The following is a 19,901-nucleotide window of genomic DNA, read 5'->3' as shown; positions in this document are numbered from 1 at the left end:
ACTGCAGCATGTAGCAGCACCCCCCTGGTAGTGTCTGACTTCTCTTTCGTCCCAGTGCTTAGATTTTGGTGCAAAAGTATCCGATGGTTTTTCAGCTTGCAGACTATTCATGGCCTAATGAAGAGTAATTAAAAAAAGCTACACAAAAAATGTGAAACTTCTCTGTGGGTCTGCATCTTTATGTGTAATATGTCTTCGCTCTGCTAATTGCTTTTATTAATTTATGGAGAGGGAGTACTGAGACTGTGAGTGAGTCCAGCTAATGGAGGAAGTCCCCTTTGTACATTAAAGGCCGCATAACGAGCGGGGGAGATAATAAACCAAAAGCAGATTTTCACACATTCTCCCTGCCAAAAGACTTGAGTGACTGAAACAATGATTTGGAGTTACTCTTACCTTAAGTGGAGGAAAACCGTGAGAACAGTGGTCAGTATGGTAATGTCGTAATTCCAGGGTGCTACAAGTAGGACCTCCTGGGAAGGTCAGGAAATGGTGTTTGAAATGCAGTTGGCGAGGCCACGTGTGTGTACAGGAAGGGACGCTGGCGGTGGGCTGCCCAGTTGCAAGTGATGTAGCTGTTGCAGGAATGACTTTTTTTTTCCACAGAAGGGCTTGCATCCTTGGCAGGTTTTCTCATCTCTGGACTTGATTGCCTCAGCAGTCTTAGAAAGAGGAAACCTAGAAAACTTGTTGCATAATATTTTGGGTAAATTGAATGGTTGATGAGCCTACTGGGCTTGGCTGCTTGTTTCCCTTCTAGGAAGTGGGTGGAAAAGTGCCTTGATTTCATTAGCGATTAAGGGAGTGGTGTAACAGTAGAGCATGTTCAAGTTACTATCTTCATAGAAGTTTCCTCTAATTATTTCCTGCAGGCAGTGGCCAGCTGCAGTGGAGCCAATTGAATGAGACTTAGCTCTTCAAGTTCATCATTAAAAACTTAATTACATTTGGGAGACATCTGAGAACTGTGTCCCTGTAGGGTGACCCATCGCAGTACCACTGGAGAGTGGTTCTGTGTGGTTTGTACCAGCTGGTATCGGAGACGCTTGCTGTAGCTCACTGGCATTTTGCAGTTCAGCGGAGCAGCTGCGTTGAAGCGTTAAGGCTGGTACATACCACTTCTGTGAAGCAGGCAGCAGAAAGCTGGCCCAGCTCTCTGGACACCGGCATGGACAGCACTGCTGTGCTGAGCATCTGCGCGCCCTGCTGATCTGCCTGGACTCAGCATCAGTGTAAAACCAGTAGGGTGGCAGCGTTTAACAGGAGCACAAACAGATGCAAGTCCTTTAAGCAGTTCTGGCCAAACTCCTTGACCTTCTCTGCAAAAAGACTCAAGTCTTGGGCTTGCTGGGTGTATGGGCACCTTCTCACTGTTGCAGGACAGGATTTGAAGGTAGAGGTGCAGCCCCTGGGAATATTTCAGGGGGTGCTGTGTCATCCCGTAATTCTTTAAACACTGTCTGTTTGGCAGCAGTAAGGTCCGTTTCTGCTCAGATTGATACATGTTGTATCTGCTACATCTAATTTTCATAAATCAATCCTGACTGAATAAGGCCTGTGAGCTGTGGTTAATGCTCCCTGTGGCAAATAGTCCCAGTGCAATTTGGGAAGACTCCTTCAAAACCAGCAGCTATTTCAGGCACATTAGTTTTGTCTACTGCCTGGAGGTAAACCACGACACTAATTGCCTTGCAAACCTCTCCTAGAGTGGCTGTGACAGCAGATTTGGCAGTGTATCTCCACGGGAGGGAAGAAATTGCTCTTATGAGGTTTGTTAAATGGGGGAGCTCTGGCTTGTGCTCAATCTGAATTTGAGATGCAGCCGATGCTGGGTTGGGACAATTTCTCTTCTGAGGGAGGAAAAGTGCTCCGTGCATGTGTACCATGTCTGATGCTCTCAGTTTGTGGTTTTCTTTTTTTAGAAAAAAAAAAAAGTTGGAGGATTTGGGGAGAAGGGAAGGGTACAGAAATGGATATTGCAGAACTTGCTGAACTGCAGAACTTGGACCTTGGAGGGATAATAAGGAAAATATGAAGAATCCCTCTGAGATGACGACAATTTTCTGACTTCTCTCGGTGAAAAATATTGCACTTGTTGGATGTAAACGTGGTGCTTTAGGTGGTCTACTAATACCCATTCAGGAGAGTGAAATAAGCTGATTCCAAATTCTCCCTTTTATTTAAAAAAAAGGCTTTTTTAATTTTACACTTTTTCTGTTTCCTTAATGAAACATTGAACTTCTCTTCCTTGTGATCTTCCTTCTAAAGTCAGATTCTGTAAATAACTTGGTTTACACATTGGTATGGTCACATAAATGATTTTTTCTTCCTTCCTTCAAAGTTTGTTAAAGGTCACAGAGGACTTGAGACAATTTATTAAAAAGTCAGTTTTTAAGCTTCTGGATAAAACTAAGTCATGGATATAGGTAAAAGAAAATGAGAATGATTTTGAAGGATTTATTTTTCTATTTTAAATCTTCAGAGAAGGTAAAGGGATGACTTGTACTCCGAACATCATCTGGGTTCCTGTTCTGTAGTGAGACGTTCTGCTGACTGCAAATAAGCATCCTTCTGCTGTAAAAGTTGTGCTCCTCTTACTATCCCATACCTGTTTTGTGTGTGTGTGTGTGTGTTAGAATTATTTAGCCTGGTCAAATATTCTAAAAAGGGAGTAGGGAGGACAGTTTCTTAACAGCTGCTTGTCCAGAAACAACATTAGACACTGAGAAAGGTGTGAAGGACAGCATTTCATACTTCACAGGTATCTCCAGTGGGACAGATCGCTAGGATTCTACCCTTTCCAGAGAGGAGCATGGTTGTTTTAATTTCGTTGTTACCTGTAGGTAGCTTGGTTGTACCATGATACCGTTGAGGCAGAGCTACTGAGAGTGCCGTGTATGTGTACCCCGAGAGGACGGTTAACTGACCTCTAACCAAACGCAGAGGAGATGTGCGGAGTGGGTTGATCTCTCTGGTCTAGGCTGGGGGGTCAACAGTTTTCTGGTATGATGCCAAATCTAAATGAGTAGATCAGCAGCAACCTATGCATACTCTTCCTGTAGCCACCTGCGAGATGGCCAGGTTGTGGTATATGAGCACAGGTGTAGTTTATAGAGAATATACACAGCTGGTAAAGTGGAGGGGGGATTGTGGTTAAAGCCATTTGAAATGCTAACCCTAGGAGGGAAATCCTAGGAGCAAGGATGATCTGTTAAACTCCTTTGAGCTTAAAAACAGAATGCTGCTTGTTCTGCATGGAGCCCTTGCTAGAAATAATTATAAATCTGCTCCAGAATTCTACGAATTGCTGGGAAAATCCTAGTGCTTCTTAGAAATTACTTGAGGGGGGAGGGAAGCAAATCCTGGAAACGTATGAGAATTGCTGAAAATATCTACACCCTACCAGATGTTCAGAGAGACTTAGCAGTTCCTGGAGGCCTAAAAAGCCACTAGAAACTTCTTAGCTTCTAGTAATTCCTGCTGGGAAATTCTAGGGATTACTAGAAGCTAGAAATCCTGTAGGAATCCAGTAAATTCAGTAAGTCTGCTAGTAATTTGTGTGACTTATGAGCATCTACGAGAAATAGAAATGCTGCTGTCTTTTTGAGTTAAGTGACAATTCATTGTACATGGATATCAACCTGCTCATCTTCACTAAGCCATGGAGCGCCCAGCCTTAGCATCTTACTCGGTGGGTGTCCTGTATGTGCTTGTCTTATACATGTGCTATTTTTTTTCCTGCAGTCCTATTTTGTTACGGATTATGACCCAACGATCGAAGACTCCTACACCAAACAATGTGTGATAGACGAAAGAGCTGCGCGCTTGGACAGTAAGTAGCCAAACAAAAACAAATACGAAGCAGCTGTAGCTGTCAGTGCCCGTGTTTGCATCTGTATGCATAAATTTAACATGGCTGAACTGTGCAGCACGGGGTTTTATGTCAGTTTGTGGCTGATAAAAGCTATCTTTGAATTCTGGGTATCACATTAATAAAACAAGATACTTATGTCTCACGTAAGTGCCTCTCTTGCAGTAGATTGGACATTTTCTAAGGATTATTCCCAAAGTTTTAGTACCCATAAAAACTAGGAGAACTTACAGAACTCCAGTCAGTGACCTGGGTGATGTGGTGGAATGAAACCTGCATCAATGGGCTGTCACGTGCTGCCTCTCCAATCTAGCTGTTTTGCTATAAAAGTTTCAGTTCCCCCTAGTCAATGATTTCTTTAAGGACAAAACAGCACCACTCCCAACACCCTTCCCCTGCAGCCTCTCTGTACATTCTACAGCTGCATCAGCTGGTCCCAAATTCGGAAAAGTTTGCCAGACTGTTTCTCAGTTTGCTTCATAGATCTGGAATTGTTCAATCAGTCCAAGGATGCATTGGGAATCTTAGTAGAAATCTAGTAGAATCTGTAAAAAGAGATTTCTGCTTAGCTACCGATATATAGGACAGGCTTTCACAATCTCCTATTAGGAAGGATTTTTATTCTCAGTCTGTATTCTAAGAACATGAACTGTAGTAACTAATATTTTGCTTATATTCAGTTCTGGATACAGCAGGACAAGAAGAATTTGGAGCCATGCGTGAACAGTACATGAGGACAGGGGAGGGTTTTCTGCTTGTTTTCTCAGTCACTGACAGAGGAAGGTAAGCCTGATGTCAAGCTAATGTAACAAAATCTATCTTTCTAGTAACTAATCTGAAATGGCTACTCATCCTTTCTTGAAATAACCTCTAACAGAATGCATTCACTTACATTCTGCAATGTAATATGTCTTCAGCACTGACAAAAACCCGTTTGAAATGGATCACATAAATGAAAGCATCTCCCTCTTACAGTAGGTGATTTGAAAACAAAAACAAGAACAACAACAAAAAGCCAACTCTGTTCAGGCACTTCATTATAGTCCGGAATACTAGTTTCCTGTAGGTGACAGATTAATAGTGAGCAACCCTTTAATGTTTTCTTTTTTAAACAAACAAAAAAAAAAGCTATCCCCTTGCTGTGTGCTTGTCAGCATCCTGTGGCTGGCTCTGGATTTCTGAGCATGTGTGCCCAGTTCAGGCTCGTGCTCTCACTCTTCTGCAGGCAGATGCTTGCTCTGCCGATTTGCATGAATTGACTGGAACCTGCATAACTCATTTATGGCAGAGTTCAGGTGAAACGTGCATTTTTGGAAGCTCAGACAGCTCGGTGAGGTAGATCCTGATTATTGTAAGAGTAGAAAAATGCCATGCATGTACAGAAAGTCCCTTAATGTTTTGTCTGTGGTCTTCCCCTGTTGAACTTACCAGGTATGTAGAGATAAAGGAGAAGAGGTCAGGGAGCTGCCTGTCTACTTGCTTTGAGTTGTAAAGAAGAGCAATAAAATGGGGGGGGGGGGGGGGTAATCTTTGCAATATTTTTCCTTGCAGATTCAGTCTGTGATCTGATAATTTACTTCTGATCTTACAATATCTGTCTATAATGAGAATTAAAATAAATATTCTATGGAGCGTGTGCATGTTCAATTGGATCTGTACCTTACACTTAAGAATGCTGCTAGACGTACAGCTTCATCTTGACGTACTGTCAAAAGAGACTTTTACACTTCTGTTAGAGGTCTGTGTCTATGCTTTTTTAGGACACATTGAGCACTTACGTTAACAAATATTTTTGTAACAGAGGACTGTACATTTTAAAAGTCGTCATGTGAACTCCTTTGCTTTTCTAAAAACCTTAAGTTTTTCTTAAGCAGAACTTGACGTGTTAATCCTGCATATCACTTTCCCTCTAAAATCCTTAAGAGACTGCTGATGAGCAGGGTGTTTTCATTTTTGTTCTGTTATCCATATAATTCAAGACTTGCCTCGCCTATCCATGAAGTATGTATCTTTCAAGGGTATCTGTCTTGTGTGGTGGAAGGATTCTGAACCAAGAAGTCTGGATGAAGAAGTTGGTCACTTTCAACTCTTTTCCTTCAGTTGCTACAGACATCTGAGCAGAGTATTAAAAATGCATATGTAAATGGAGGTCCAAGTATGCATTGTGGCATTCCTTCTTTCTAATTCACACTTCTTATGGTTGTTTTATAAGAATGAGCTGTATTGGTATTATCATGTCTACGTATTTTTTGATGAAACTTTCTTACTGATGATCATCTTGCTTTTAAATTTTAGTTTACAAATATAAGTGTAAATGACTTCATACTATATGCCCAGACTTAAATATAGTGGTTGGGATGTCTCTGATCTAAAGGCAATGCAATTGTCTACCAGTATCAGTGCTGGAGCTCCATATGCATTGACATAGCTTTAACAGTGCTTACTGAAAGTAGTGCATTTTTTTTTCTCTCCAAAAATCATTGTCTAGGGCAGAATTAGCTTCTCGAATATACTGCCTTTGGGGGAGATTTTTGCCTTGCTCACCTTTAAGCGCTGCTGAAATATTTCTTAATGCCTAAACAGCATCACTACCTGATATAACTTACTTGGTAACTGGAAAGCTTTCTGCTGATTTATCCCAGCTGTTTTTCTCCAAGAAATAATTTTCCCACTTCCACCAGAATTCCTGGAAGTAGCTGTGGAGGCAGCTAGCTGAAACATTGATCACTAGTGTCTCCAGACTGTCGTTTCAATATTCTAAGTAGAGTTGAACTCCAAAATCAAAGTTTATAAAGAGGACTGTGGTTGCTTGGTTCTATTCAACTAATCGGCATCCTGGTCCCTCTAGAATTAAACAGAACAAGGGTTTTACTTACCTTGCTGTCCAAACTGAGTCCAGTCCAGTGCTAGCTTGAGTCAGGATTTTTTTAGTTTGAGTATTGAATGATTCTCTAATCAGTCATGCTATGACAGTGAACTCTTTGACAGAGTGCCTGCAGCTGTCTGTGCTTGTGTGGTGTGGCAGGGCAAGTCCAAATAGGTGATTCATTGTTCCTGAACTTCTACAGAACTTGAGAATCTATGAATTAGTACACTGATGCTCTACTTTTCTTTTTACAGTTTTGAAGAAATCTATAAGTTTCAGCGACAAATTCTTAGAGTGAAAGATCGTGATGAGTTTCCTATGATTCTAGTTGGTAATAAAGCAGATCTGGACCACCAAAGACAGGTAACTAATTTATTGCTAGTTACTGCTTACTTTCTTATAGAAACATCACTATTTTCCTCCCAAAAATAGTGGGAACAAAAAACAAATGAAAAAAGTCATATTAGCTAATTGCAATGCAAAAAACAACAGTCAGGGTCTTTGCTTGAAGAATCTTAGAAGTATGATGGCATTCTACATAGAGCAGATCTTCAGTCTGACTCACTTGGATGATGTTGAGACCAAATCTATTCACATACAGAGGTTGAGAGCTATCTGTCATGACTCAAGCATGAATGTGTGTAATTTTTCCTTTCTGTTACTCACTATAGCGCGCTATGCCAAGCAGAGTGCATTCCAGCACTAGCTCTAATGATCCTGACAATTCCTTGCTTTTACTGCTCACTGCTGTTATGTATGAATGAGTAGCCATTTGTCTTTTTCCATTTAACCACTTACCTTCTGTACAGCTAACTTAACAGCTTTAGAAGTTGGAAGTACAGCAACACAATGTCTTCCTTACTCATGTACCTTAACATTAAAATTTTGGAAGCAGTAGATTTTATTCTCACCTGTAGTTGAAAGATAGCTTGAAATATTTGATTTAGAATGATTTAAAGAAGGAGCTTACATGTGTTTTCCATGTTTACTTTATTGATTTTCGTTAATCAAATTGGTGGTTCAAACTGGAATGGGAATAATTGTACTACAGCAGCAAGAGAGAAGCGGGTGTCAAATTTGTGTTCTTCAACGTGTTTCAGAATTCTAGTGTTTTTTCATGAGACAGCGAGATGACTCTTAAAGTTTTACTGGCAAACATGAAAGTAACCTGAAAGTAAACTAAATGCTACCAGAAGTTCTGTAATTTTGAGATTAACAAAGAAAAGTCATCTTTATATGATAAGATATTCTCAGATTTATTTACCTGACTTAGTATCTGTCCACAACTGCTTACATAAATACTGCTCTTGGCTAACCAAAATCTTGTCTTATGTCAAGAACCAGTGGATGGAACATGAGAAAAATAGGCTTGAAGCAAATAATGTTAATACTTCAGTGGTTTATTTAGTTTCTCCAATAGTACCTGAAGCCTTTAGTACAGAATAGTTGTTGTCAAATATGCTCCCTTGATTGCTGCATCCTCTTTACCCAGAACATGAGTAGGAAGGTCATTACAAAACTAAAACCTGTGCTGAAAGATAGTGTCTCAAAAGTTGTACTCAATGAGCCTTGCGGGTCCCTTCCAGCTTGGGATGTTCTTGTCTAAGAGAACTTTTCGTAGAAGTCCCTCAGAGGCTCATCAGAAGTTACTTCATGTGTTCCCACGTGCACAGAACTATCTGGCCTGTCCCCGAGACAAAAGTGGAATGTGTTCACACATCATACCCCCATCAAAATTCCTAGATTTAACCTTGCAAGTCCTGGAACGTGATGTACTTTAATGCACACATATTGCCATGGAAACCACGTAGGTAAAACTGAGCTGTTCTGCAGACTTTCAACAGCTGAAGGACAAATATATGAATGCTTTGAGAGGGAAATAACATCTCTGTCAAACCCAATTCTCAGAGGATTCCTACAAATGTAAATGGTAATCCTATAGATCTATTTCTAGAAATACTTAGGGTCTTTGTTCTGCCTCCTTCACCCTCCTAATGTTATTACACAGGCTGTAACTTACCTGTTTCTCTGCTCAAAGAAGAGGTGCCCATCGTTTTTCTCCTGCTAGTCCCTCCATATTCAATTCCTATTTTCTTTTTCAGATTGTGATAGGCTGATAAAAGTGTAAGCTTAAAGCAGCTGCTTCCAAAATTAAGGGAAGTTGCTTAACATCTGAACACAAATAAAAGCATATGTCCCCAGAAGCTTTTTGGTGTTGTTTTGGCTTGTCTAATTGATTAATTACTGGCAAGCATGACTTCTGGTATTGCCATGCACATAATTGATGTGCTAATTAGTGGATTTGTCACTTCCACAATAGGGCAGGGCTTAAACAGCCTTCGTTAAGCTGGACGTTTGCACAAGTTAAGTTCTAGGTTTGCTGAAACAGGTGCTTTTTAACTCTTCCCTGCCCCTTCCCCCATCACATGGTGGGGGCTCAGCTGGTCTTAAGTCAGTCTAAAGGAATGGTTTTGGGATGCTGAGCTGACATAAGAGGTCCCCAGAAGGGAGAGGCCTCCCATCCCTCTTGACTTCACGTTTGCACTCTTTCCTGTGCTGGCTCTAGCACTCGTCTGAAGCACTTTGTAAGCTGAATCATCTCTCAAGACAGGGAGAAAAACAGGCAAGCTGGAATGGCTCTGATACATGTGCGAGTTAAATCAGCTCATGGAGAGATGGAGTGAGTGCCAGAGCTCGAAGCATGGGAAGGGGTGGGACTGTGGCTCTGAGCAGAGCAAGGAGGAGCTGGGGTGGGGGGAAGAAAGTGAGACCTCGCCTTTTGGCAGCAGTCAGCAGTTAGATGTTATCGGCTGGATGTTAAACAGCAGCCAGAGCCTCTGCTCCGTCACGTGAACTCTCACTGCAGGCATCCATTCAGAGTTGGATCAGCTTGCCGACCTGGCTGAAAACGAGTCCTGCCACCACATCTTCCCAAGTATGGAAAACTTCAGCCTGCCAGGCAGGGTTGTCCCTCACTGGTTGCACAGGCAGCTGCGAGGGAGCTCCGGGGAGGAAGGCAGAGCTCTCCCTCACCCAGCCCGGAGCCCTGTGCTAGCGAGGTGTCTCGGGGCTGTGACTTGTGGGCAAACATGAGAGCAGTGCTAGTCCTCTGCATTTTGTGTTCTCGGTCTGCTGGTGTGTCAGGCTTCTCTCCTACCACGTCAGCCAGACTCCTTTTTCATACGAGGCAGTCCTGCAGGAAGTCATCTTGCTCTTTTAAACTTGTTCCGTTAGAAAGGTATGTTTTTCAGCTTCAGAATTTAGCCCTTTTTGGAAATTCAGGAGGCTGGTTATAAGGTTTTAGAACAAAACTGCTTGTATTAGACATCTTCCTTTTTCCTAAAGACAGGAGGCAAACCAGTGAACTAATAGTGAACATGTGCTCTGAGAACGTAAAACTAAGTTAAAGTCATTTAGCATACGTTTTGATCAGCGATTGATACTCAATAGAATTAACACACAGATCTTCCTGGATCCTGAAAGAGTTAAATGTATGAAAGTGGTGTGGGTGTCTCAAGGGTCCGACCACACCTTTATGCAAGTAACTGTAATTTGTAGTTGAACACAGTGTAGAGTGCTGTCATTATGATACCATAAATCTGGAAGTAAATAATGTGTAACTGACAATCCTGATGCAATGGCAAATGTTTCTCAGGAAATACAGGAGCTGCCTGGTACTGCAGAAGTGCACAACCTGTAGTATGATTTTTATGAAATGTCAGTGGCATACTGAAAGTGCAGCCTAAAGTAGTGGTGGTTGTAGTAACTACAGGTCAACTTGTGTGGTTTTGTAAGAAAAGAGATGAAATGGAAGTTTGAAATAGCAATTCAGTAATAATTGTAGATAAATGAAATTAGGCAGACTTCATGTAATTCTCCTGTGTAGCATGGGAGGCAAAGTCCTGAATAGTCATGCATTAGGTTGGCAAAGAGAACCGATTCATTAGAGGAAGAGCAAGTGTTCATCTTTTGAATTTCCTTCTATGGTAAGAATACAGTTACCAATAATTCCAGATACCCCAATCAGTCAGGATTTGTGACCGACCACAAAGCCAAAGTTGAAGCACTTTCTCTCATTGCTCTTTCCATAAAGTAAATGCCGTGTGGTAGTCTCTCTCTTAAATGGGTTGATTCTGTGCAACTCAGACAACGCTGGATATCTCTACAGTAAGGCAATTCAGTAGAGCACCTGATATTTTGATAATAACTGCTACTAACAGGGGAGTAGGCTTGTCAGGGCACGATATGTATGATTTTTTGAAAGTAACTGCTAGCTTAAGTTAGATCAAGTCCGATCATTCCCCAGATGGCAGGGGTTCAAGGAAAATCCAAGTTGCAACAGGGAAGTGCTTGAATTTCATTAAATGATAGTTTTTTCCTTTTGCTTTACTACTGAACGAATACAGTGACCTGGTGCTAAGACCATCTACGTTGCTAGATACCTTTAAAACAAGGTTTTAAAAGAGAGGTGAGGTCCTTGTGGCTTCTATTTATGCCTAGGCAGTTAATGATCCCGGGCGGGCAGGCAGTCTTGTGGTTTGATCTTGCTCAGCATCAGCCTGGATGCCAGCAAAAGCAGTTAGTAGGGTGGTTGTGCTGTTTCACAAATGGCTTGGCCTGAGATGTCTTGTTACGGCTCCTTACAGTGATGTCTGCTCTCACGGATGGGTTGTACCTTCAGGTTTTCCCATGGCTTGCTTGATTTATTGAACTCTGTAGATAATGAGCAATCAGCCATCTGATACAGGAGTTGAGTACTGCAAGTCAGCCTGTTTAAATACATCGGTTCTTCACAACCATGGCTTGTGTGTGCCAGAGGGACCTTTGAAATCAGAACGTGGACAAAATACAGCGCATGAATAGCGGACCAGGCGTATGAAGGTAATGCTGCCTGGTATAAGCCAGAGGTGGCAGCATCTATAGGTGACAAAGCTGCTCTTCAGGAATGATGGGGGTCTCCCCAGGAGTGGGAACACATTGCTGTGTAGGGAGCGCTGCGGAATGACCACAAGGAGATAGAAATGAAGTGTTTCCTCGAGGTGGAGAGGAACCACCTGTCACCTTCTGACATGAGTACGCCATAGCCTTTAGTCTGTGTAAGTATAGAGGCAAAATATGCACACAGTGTTTAACTGAAAATGAGTCTATAAAGCAGCAGAGCATTGTAGCATTTCTCTAGGTGCAGGAAAGTACAGAAAGTTCAGAAATGAATGTATTTCTGACAATTCTCAGATAAAATATGGAAGAAGGAAGGCAATCTGAGATGTTCAGAGGATTCTTCTGCAGATACTCAAATGGAAACTTCTTCAGAAAGAAGCCTGTTACTTAGGGAGTTGGGGAATAAGTTTTTCCATGTTTGACTTGCTCATTTACATCCATTACAGTGGACATTGTATGTACGTTACATACATGTAATGTAATGGGACATAATCCATTACATTAATTTGAGAAACTTCTACCAAATATTGAACAGTGTGAATGAACAATATCTGAAAACAATGGTAAAATGCCCTAAAACAAGGGATAAGCATTGCAACTGATGCCCATTCATATTCACCCTTCATTTTACCAAAACTAAGACTTTTCAAAGCAGAACCAACACATACAGTTGATCAGAAACTCTGTGGTTCCGTTTAGTTCTATCAAAATAAGTGTTCTTTGAAGAAAAAATGTGTAATTTTTATTTTGCTGTAATTTTTATAATTTTATTTTTAATAAGCCATCCTTACTGAAATTTGTCATGACACGCAGGGTGGTTGTACATATTTAGGGAGAAGGGAGAATGTCATGATGTAAATTCATATTTTTGTTTTCTAGTATTTCTGTTTGTCCTTCCAACATTCCCCTTGGCTTTGAAAACAGAACTGGTCTGCTGTGGCTTCTAATTTACTGTTTGAGCACTGCAAATGTTTCCGTAGTGTGTCCAAAACCAAGATTTTTTGTTGCTTTTTTTGTTGTTGTTTTTAAACTGACTTTGTGGTCACTGGCATTGACCGCAAGCTACTTCAGGAAATACTGGTAAAATTAGACAAAATGATGGATTGAATTGAGCAATTACAGATTATCTAGCAAAAGCAGTAAGGGCTCTGATGTTATATCTATAATTTTTTTAATGCAGAGTATTGTGAAAGTGTAGCTTAACTTTATTACAGTGTTAGCTCCCTACAAAACAAATGTAGCTGTATCTCTAACATGCTTTAGATACAATAGTGAAGAAAATAATAATCAAGTGCCTGTAAAGACTGCATAGAGTTTATCCTCGCTGTCATGCTGTCTTTCCCAGTTATTTATTTTTATTAGACTTTAATCTCTCACTTTCTGGGGCTGCAGTAACTATGCAGGGATGAAGGAAAATAAAGGGGGCTGGTTTTGCAACTGCTACCATATTACTGATAGTTTAGCTTATTTTTGTCTGGTGAATGAGGCAGAGAGGCATAAAAGGTTCTGAAAGTCCTCATACAACCTTTGTGGGATTATGCCATGTCACTAACCTGCCAGCTATGAACGTTTCTTAAATGCAGCCTTCATAAGCTTTGGAACAAGGACATTTCCACATTTCGGGTTGGAGGGGAAGATGAAAGTGGGGTGATTGTAGCTACTGGAGCAGAAAACTTGAATATCATTCAGTTTTCAGACAATAATGGAGAAATGAAGGATCCCAGTCATTCTCACTTTGTGCCTGGCTATTAAAAATGCAGCTCCAGTAAGTTATCTTGGTTGTGTAGGTTTTTTTTGTTTTGTTTTCTGGCTTCAGCAGATGGTGATAACACTGAAATAAATGTAGCTTCAGTGAGTGTTTGAGATCAGCGGATGCATCCTGAGTTACTCTAGCTGTAATGGCACAAGGTGCTGCGGGGGCTCCTTGGAGAGGGTTTAGTGAGAGCAGCTCTCAGTTCAGCAATAAGTGTATAAAGACAGTACAAGTGGGGGTGCTAGTGACAGAGGAGTCAAGTGTGTTGAGATGCTGTGCAAGAAGGCTCTCAGACCATGTGTATAGCTGTAGGAAAATATTTTGTAAGTTAAAAAGTAAAACTTTAACTTAAAACTTCTACATCTTGCACTGTGCTGAATGCTTGCAATGATGTTTTTCTATTTCCATTTCTGTGTAGTTTCTTAATCTCAGTGTGCATCTGACTGCCTTTTCAAAAACAAACTAAAAATAAACCCTTAGGGTTTTTTGTTCTCATGATATCAGTCCCGTATGTGCCGGTGTAACATTTTTCTGTGAAAGCAGTGTAATCTTTGACATTTCTGCCACTAGCCGCTGTCTTGGCAAGATCTGTCGTACTTCCTTTTATCACTGAAAGCTGCCCTTTCCTCCCTGTGCTGGGGGTAAGCTTCCTGTTGAAGTCTTTTTCATGTTTTGCACTGCTCAAGGTGGCCTTCTGTCATCTGACCTCACTGCTTTTGGCTCATCCAAAAGCATGTAGCCGTCTCCTTTGGTTTTGCCCTGTGACCAACTTATTCCTCCTTCCTGTATTGGAAGCTTCCTGCCTTCTGCTTCATCATTTTAAATTTTATTCCAGCTCTTCATGGTGCTCATTATTTCCTCTTAATCTCCCTTTTCTCGTTTGCCCCAAGGAGACAAGGGGTAAGACAATGTCTCATTAATATTTAAGAGGGGAGACTTCACGGTGTTTTTCACATCTCTTGCGATTTAGGCTACATTTAAAATTGGCTGTCTTAACATTTTGCTATGTCATAAATATATTTCTTATGATTTTAATAAAGATTCAGAAGCTAAACATCACTTCTTGTTTTAAAAGAAGTAATCTTTATTTTTTCTCTAGATTTAGCTGGGCCAGGAAGAGGGTGAATTTAGCAATAGAATTCAGAGTGTTCTTAGTAATCCATCACATTTTGACTCAGGCACTTGCTTTGAGGAACTCCTGTCTGCTTAGGAAGAAAACTCTGGTCTTGTTATTGCAGAAATGAGGTGAATGGCAGGCAGCTGCAGTGGAGGAAATCCATATGCTTAACAAACAACCAATTTGTATGTTGTAGCACGTGGGTTTGTTTTCCAGTTGTATTATGTAGACAGTGCAGGAACTAGTTTAGGGTAAAATAAGCATTATTGTTGGAGGGGAGTAGATCCTTAGGTTAATGGTATTTGCAGTGTCTTCTGATACAAATGTGCCTGCGCGACATTTAGCTTAACGATTGATTTCACTTACAGGTGACACAAGAGGAAGGTCAGCAGCTAGCGCGACAACTTAAAGTAACGTACATGGAAGCCTCAGCAAAAATCCGATTGAATGTAGACCAAGCTTTTCATGAACTTGTCAGAGTTATAAGGTACAGTAACTGAAGTCCAAATAATTGATGTCCCTGTATTAATGGGTAGCTCCAGCAAATATATTGAAATGCAGTGGGAGATCACCAAAAAAATCCTGTCTGCTGTTATCAGTGAACTTCAACCAATGCTCTGTTCTAAAATTTTCCTGTGTATTGGCAAAAAGGCTCACGTGAATGTTACATGTATTTGAAACAGAACTTCTTCACCTTACTATTTCAGATTCTATTGATTACCCAGTAAGCCAAACAGATAAAATAAATTTGAATATTGGCCTTCTGTAAAAAGAGGGGTTTCTTAAAAAAAAAAAAAGCAAAATCAAAATACCATCACTCATTTTTTAAGTAGTTTGAGCATCAAAAGTAAGTCCATCTTCTATAAAGGTGTAAAAACAGTAAATTCAAATACAGTATTTATTTTAGTGAAAATAAGTCTATGAATTTAACTTGAAATATCTGTTTCCAGGAAATTTCAAGAACAAGAGTGCCCTCCTTCACCAGAGCCAACACGGAAAGAGAAAGACAAGAAAGGCTGCCATTGTGTTATTTTCTGAGAATCCCAAGAACCAAGCTATCAACTGCCAGATTATTTTTTTTTCTTTCCATCATTTTACATCACTTCTGGTATTGGTCTAGCCTTATATGTGCATGTCCTAAAAGTGGTCACCAGAATAGCCTTAGTCCAAGAAGCTGGCAGAATAGTTCTTGAAGAAGACTGTCATCTTGGGGCAGACTTCAAAGCAAAACACTAAGGCTGCTTCTTTAATACCACAGTTCCCTCCTCTCTCTTAAGAGCTTGCACCTTGTGGAGTTTTATTCGCAAAGGAGATGAAACAAAACCGTGTAGGACAAGGTGTTGAAGTCATGCATAAGTTGTCTCTTGTGAATTAATTTATTTTTACTTCTGACGTTTCATTAGCTATTACAAAGACCTATATTGAAGCATAGAGAATACTTTTAAAAAGGGGTGGATTGGCTTTTTTGCCCTCAGCTAAATTAGACTTGAGTATTCAGCTAGCCTTAAGAAACCTACACTGAATTTCATTGTCAGCAAAAATTTTCATCTCTTGTTTATGCTGCAGTTTTATTTCAGTGGCCAAAACAGTCTACTGTATTTATTTTATGAATCCAGAACAGCTACAGGACGATTACTACTACTATTAGAATATGGCCAAATACCTGAGCTCATTCTGGATTGAGGCATTTCAGCTTAATATGAAATTTCACATCATTGTTTGGAAACAAAAAAAAAAAGTGTCTTCCTTTGTATTTCTGGGTAAGGGATTAAGGAAAACTAAAATTGTAGCTGTTTTTGTTTCATGTGATATAAAAATGAATTTGATCTTTCCATTGTCAGAGATGATTAAATGTTTTTGCTATATACTTTTATACATTATTTTCTTATCAAACTAGTTAACAAGTATTTTTATATGTTTGTAAGCAAATATGCTTTCACAGCATAACTTGTGTATATGTAAAGATGAGTATTTAATTCTCACAGTTCACTTTTAACTGACAAAATGTGGGATTTGCCAAACTGTGGTAAACTTCTCCTTACTCCTCTGGTTATACCCAAGAATGGCCAATTATGTGCCTGCCCAACACACCTGTAGAGTAAAATCTAGTGTTGTGTTTTAATCAATTGCAGTATCCCTTACTAAAGACTGACCATTATGTGAATTATTAAACTGTAAGACTTTTAACTGATTGTTTAGTTAAACTGTGGATGGTTGTTTAATTTTGAGTTCTGTGGATTGTGTTTAAACAATTCAAGAGTATGTTCCCTGATATTGAAATACTGAGTGGTATTGCACAGTTGTCACCTTACTGAATGTGTCCAACAGTTCTTTGAAACTTGATTATTAAGCAAACCCTTGTATAACTTCAGGTGCTAGAATTAAAGATGATCTAACCGTTATTGGGGGTAAGCATATTGCCTCTTTCTGACTCTTCTAAAACCTATGGTTTTTTTGGAGGGTGGGGGGAAGAAGAGGGTGATGGAACTTAGGAGGTAATGTGCATATCTGCATGACTTTCCTTCAAGCTTGAAAGTAAAGTCTACTTAAATCATGATAGATGGTAAAAGCTGATGTTTATTTTGATTTAAAATATGTAGTCAGTGGGCCACTCAACAATTCCTTTGTGCTTACAGGCTGTGCCATGAATCTGTAAATGTCTGCTGAGAAAAAATATTTAAGCAAGTTCTAGTTACATTTACTGCAGCAAAGCTATTAGAAGAAACTAGAAGAAACACTAGTGCCATGCATAGCAGAGGAATGCAAAGTTGTTTGTTTTTTGTTTTTTTTACATAACTTAGATTAGGATCTGTAATTCTGAATTTGAGGGAGTGAGTGGCTCCTCCTTCCCACCTTTAAATAAAGTTATTGGTTGATGAAAGGCTACTTATGAATAATGCCTAAAAAATTCAAAATAGAAGTTATGGTGAAAGTGCATTTGGGAGATGGATTATATTTTTCAAGTCAAATGTAAGAAATTACAGCCTGTAGCAAAGATCTTCTGTTTTATTGTCTTAAATGTGACAAGGCCTCTGGAGTTAAGTCGCTAAATGTGTGGCATTAGAGTGAGCATGCACATCTGAGATAAAATCTGTGAGGTGTGCATATGCTTATTGTTTCATTTTTTTCATTTTTGACTGTTCACTCATAATAAATTGATCCTAAAATAACTGTTACACAGATAGGTATTCTAATATGTAACTCTGTAATTCATAGAAAAGGTGGAGAGCACCCCACCCTTGCATTTCCTCATTTGTAAAGCAAAGTTGCTTTGAGGTGGTTGATGCTAAGCAGCCTACTCCTATCTGCTAAGCCACATTGTAAACATGGTAAACTTTTTCAACAAGTTAAACAAGTGGGACCACCGGGTGCTGCCATGGAAATCTGCTTTAAGTTTATTAATGAATAAAGTATATTCCCCTGCACATGTTTTCAAGGCTTCTGCAGGAGAGGAACATGCAGGGAAATCTTCAAATGTAACATTAGGGAGATTCAAGGATCTGACCCTCCCGTCAATGTTGTTTTGCTTTCATTTCTTCAATAATACATTTGCCCTGTCCTGCCATGTGCAGGACGCGAGGTGCAATGCACGTGGCAGTGCTCTCCCTCTTCCTGCAACAAAAGGAAAGGTTGCTCGCCCCTCACTTGCTACTGTGATTGTTCCTGTTGGCTGTGTCGAAGTGCTCTGTGTGTACGCTGTTGGGCAGGAGGCGGTGAGATAAATGTCCTAAGCAAGCCTGGCTAGCCCAGTGTGGGAGCATGTAACAAGACGAGCTGTTGTATGACGGTTAATAAAGTGAAATATAGTTGGAAGGAGTTAACACCCACTAATGCCAAGGAAAACTCTGACTTTATACGTGGCCTTGTGGTTAGTTGTCAGTGATAAAGCTGAATCCTGGATTCAAACAAAATTACGAGCTTAACTCTCTTCTGACATCAGCTTATGCAGCACTTCACCTGTGGCGTAGCTGTGGCCATCACTGACTGGAGTTCCCACATAATCTTGTTAGTGCTTTAATGAGCTTATCTCAAACAAGATTCTCAGTGTCAGTCACTAGACAAAACGCTGCCAGAAGTTATCTGGACTTATTGTTTGAAGTTTGTTGCCTGGAAAAGCTCAGGAATCTGCTAAGCAGCTTGTTCACTTGTGAAGCATTTGTTCACTTGATTTAGGCGTAAGTTGTGGTAGTTGGTTACCCTCATATGCTGAAACCCTGATGAAACACTCAAAATGAATTTACAAAAACACACAACTGGAAATCCAGGGGCATTGCCTTGTTTTCACTGTTAACCAGCTGGCCCACTGCAGAGCAGTAGTCTTCATTAAAACTTGAAATCTTAACAATTTTAAGATATTCTCTTGCTCAGAGCATCCCGAGGGGTAAATGCAGTGCTTGCCGCTTTGTAAACATCTCTTCTGCCATGCTCACCAGGTTATACCAGAGAGCTGAGCTAAAGTTGTAGTCCTGAAGCAGATTCTGGGTTTTAAGTGGGAGTAAATATAAGTATTTTCGAGATCTTAAGACCTGTGTTGTGTGGTACATGATGCTAGGCCAGAAAACTTGTGAATGTTCTGGATATTTAGATTTTCTCATAGTACTCTAACCATGGAAATAACTGGTTGAAAGGGATTGACTTTTTCCTTAAAACTGTGTGGCTGTCTAGTAATGGTAACACATAGAAGGTGAGGAAAACAGCCTTGGTACTTTCCTATGCAGCTGATCAGGTGCAGAAATGAGGATAGGTAGGGCTGTCATAGCAGCCTTCAGCTGGGAAGAAAAAGAGCTCTAAGTGAGCAGCAGCAGATGTTGAAGAGGCAACGGATTAAACTGCAAGGAGAGCATCATACCCGAAAACAGCATTGGGAATGCATGCTATATCTGCTCTGTGTAGCCATGCTGGACTTTTACAGTAAGACCACAATTATTTTGGAGAGTTTGAGAGATTTTTTGTGGATTGAACATAAAGGGCAGATGATGTCCCACGCAAAAGCTAAATTGGATTAATGTATGTAATGTAATTAGTGATGTTCCTGAGCCAGCCAGCAAGCAGAACTAAATGCATCTTGCTGCTGGAAAGCACGTACTGATCTGTGCAGCTACTTAAATTGGGTCCTGTGAACTGTAATAGGCTACACAGAGCATTTGGTACTCATTAATTAGTAGTCAGCACTTCATAAATTACTGCATTCTTTAAAAATGTCTCTGACAAAGTAGTGTAGAGAGGGCATGGCAAATTAACGTGGCAAAGTACAGGCACCTGAAATGCAAGTAGAGGCAATGAGAACACCTTTTAGTTTCTCACCTCTGAGTCCTGGGCATGAATTAATTTGTACCTGAGAAAGCTGTCATGTCAG

At 40.3% G+C, this 19,901-nt stretch overlaps 1 protein-coding gene across 3 annotated transcripts in view; it reads left to right on the top strand.

Moving 5' to 3' along the window:
• RRAS2 (RAS related 2) overlaps window positions 1-16,947 on the top strand; it is a 41,928-nt gene extending 24,981 nt beyond the window's left edge. For all 3 annotated transcript variants that reach the window (XM_080595904.1, XM_080595903.1, XM_080595902.1), the window contains exons 2-6: window positions 3,745-3,832; window positions 4,552-4,654; window positions 6,992-7,100; window positions 14,914-15,032; window positions 15,496-16,947. In XM_080595904.1, coding sequence (XP_080452030.1) covers window positions 3,745-3,832; window positions 4,552-4,654; window positions 6,992-7,100; window positions 14,914-15,032; window positions 15,496-15,583 — 507 coding nt within the window. In that variant the 3' untranslated portion in view covers window positions 15,584-16,947. The remainder of the gene's footprint in view (window positions 1-3,744; window positions 3,833-4,551; window positions 4,655-6,991; window positions 7,101-14,913; window positions 15,033-15,495) is intronic.
• The last annotated feature ends 2,954 nt before the right edge of the window (window positions 16,948-19,901 follow it).

This window comes from Anser brachyrhynchus (genome assembly GCF_964034855.1).
Source record: "Anser brachyrhynchus genome assembly, chromosome: 5".
NCBI lineage: Eukaryota > Metazoa > Chordata > Aves > Anseriformes > Anatidae > Anser > Anser brachyrhynchus.
This window is presented reverse-complemented; position numbering and strand designations above follow the sequence as displayed.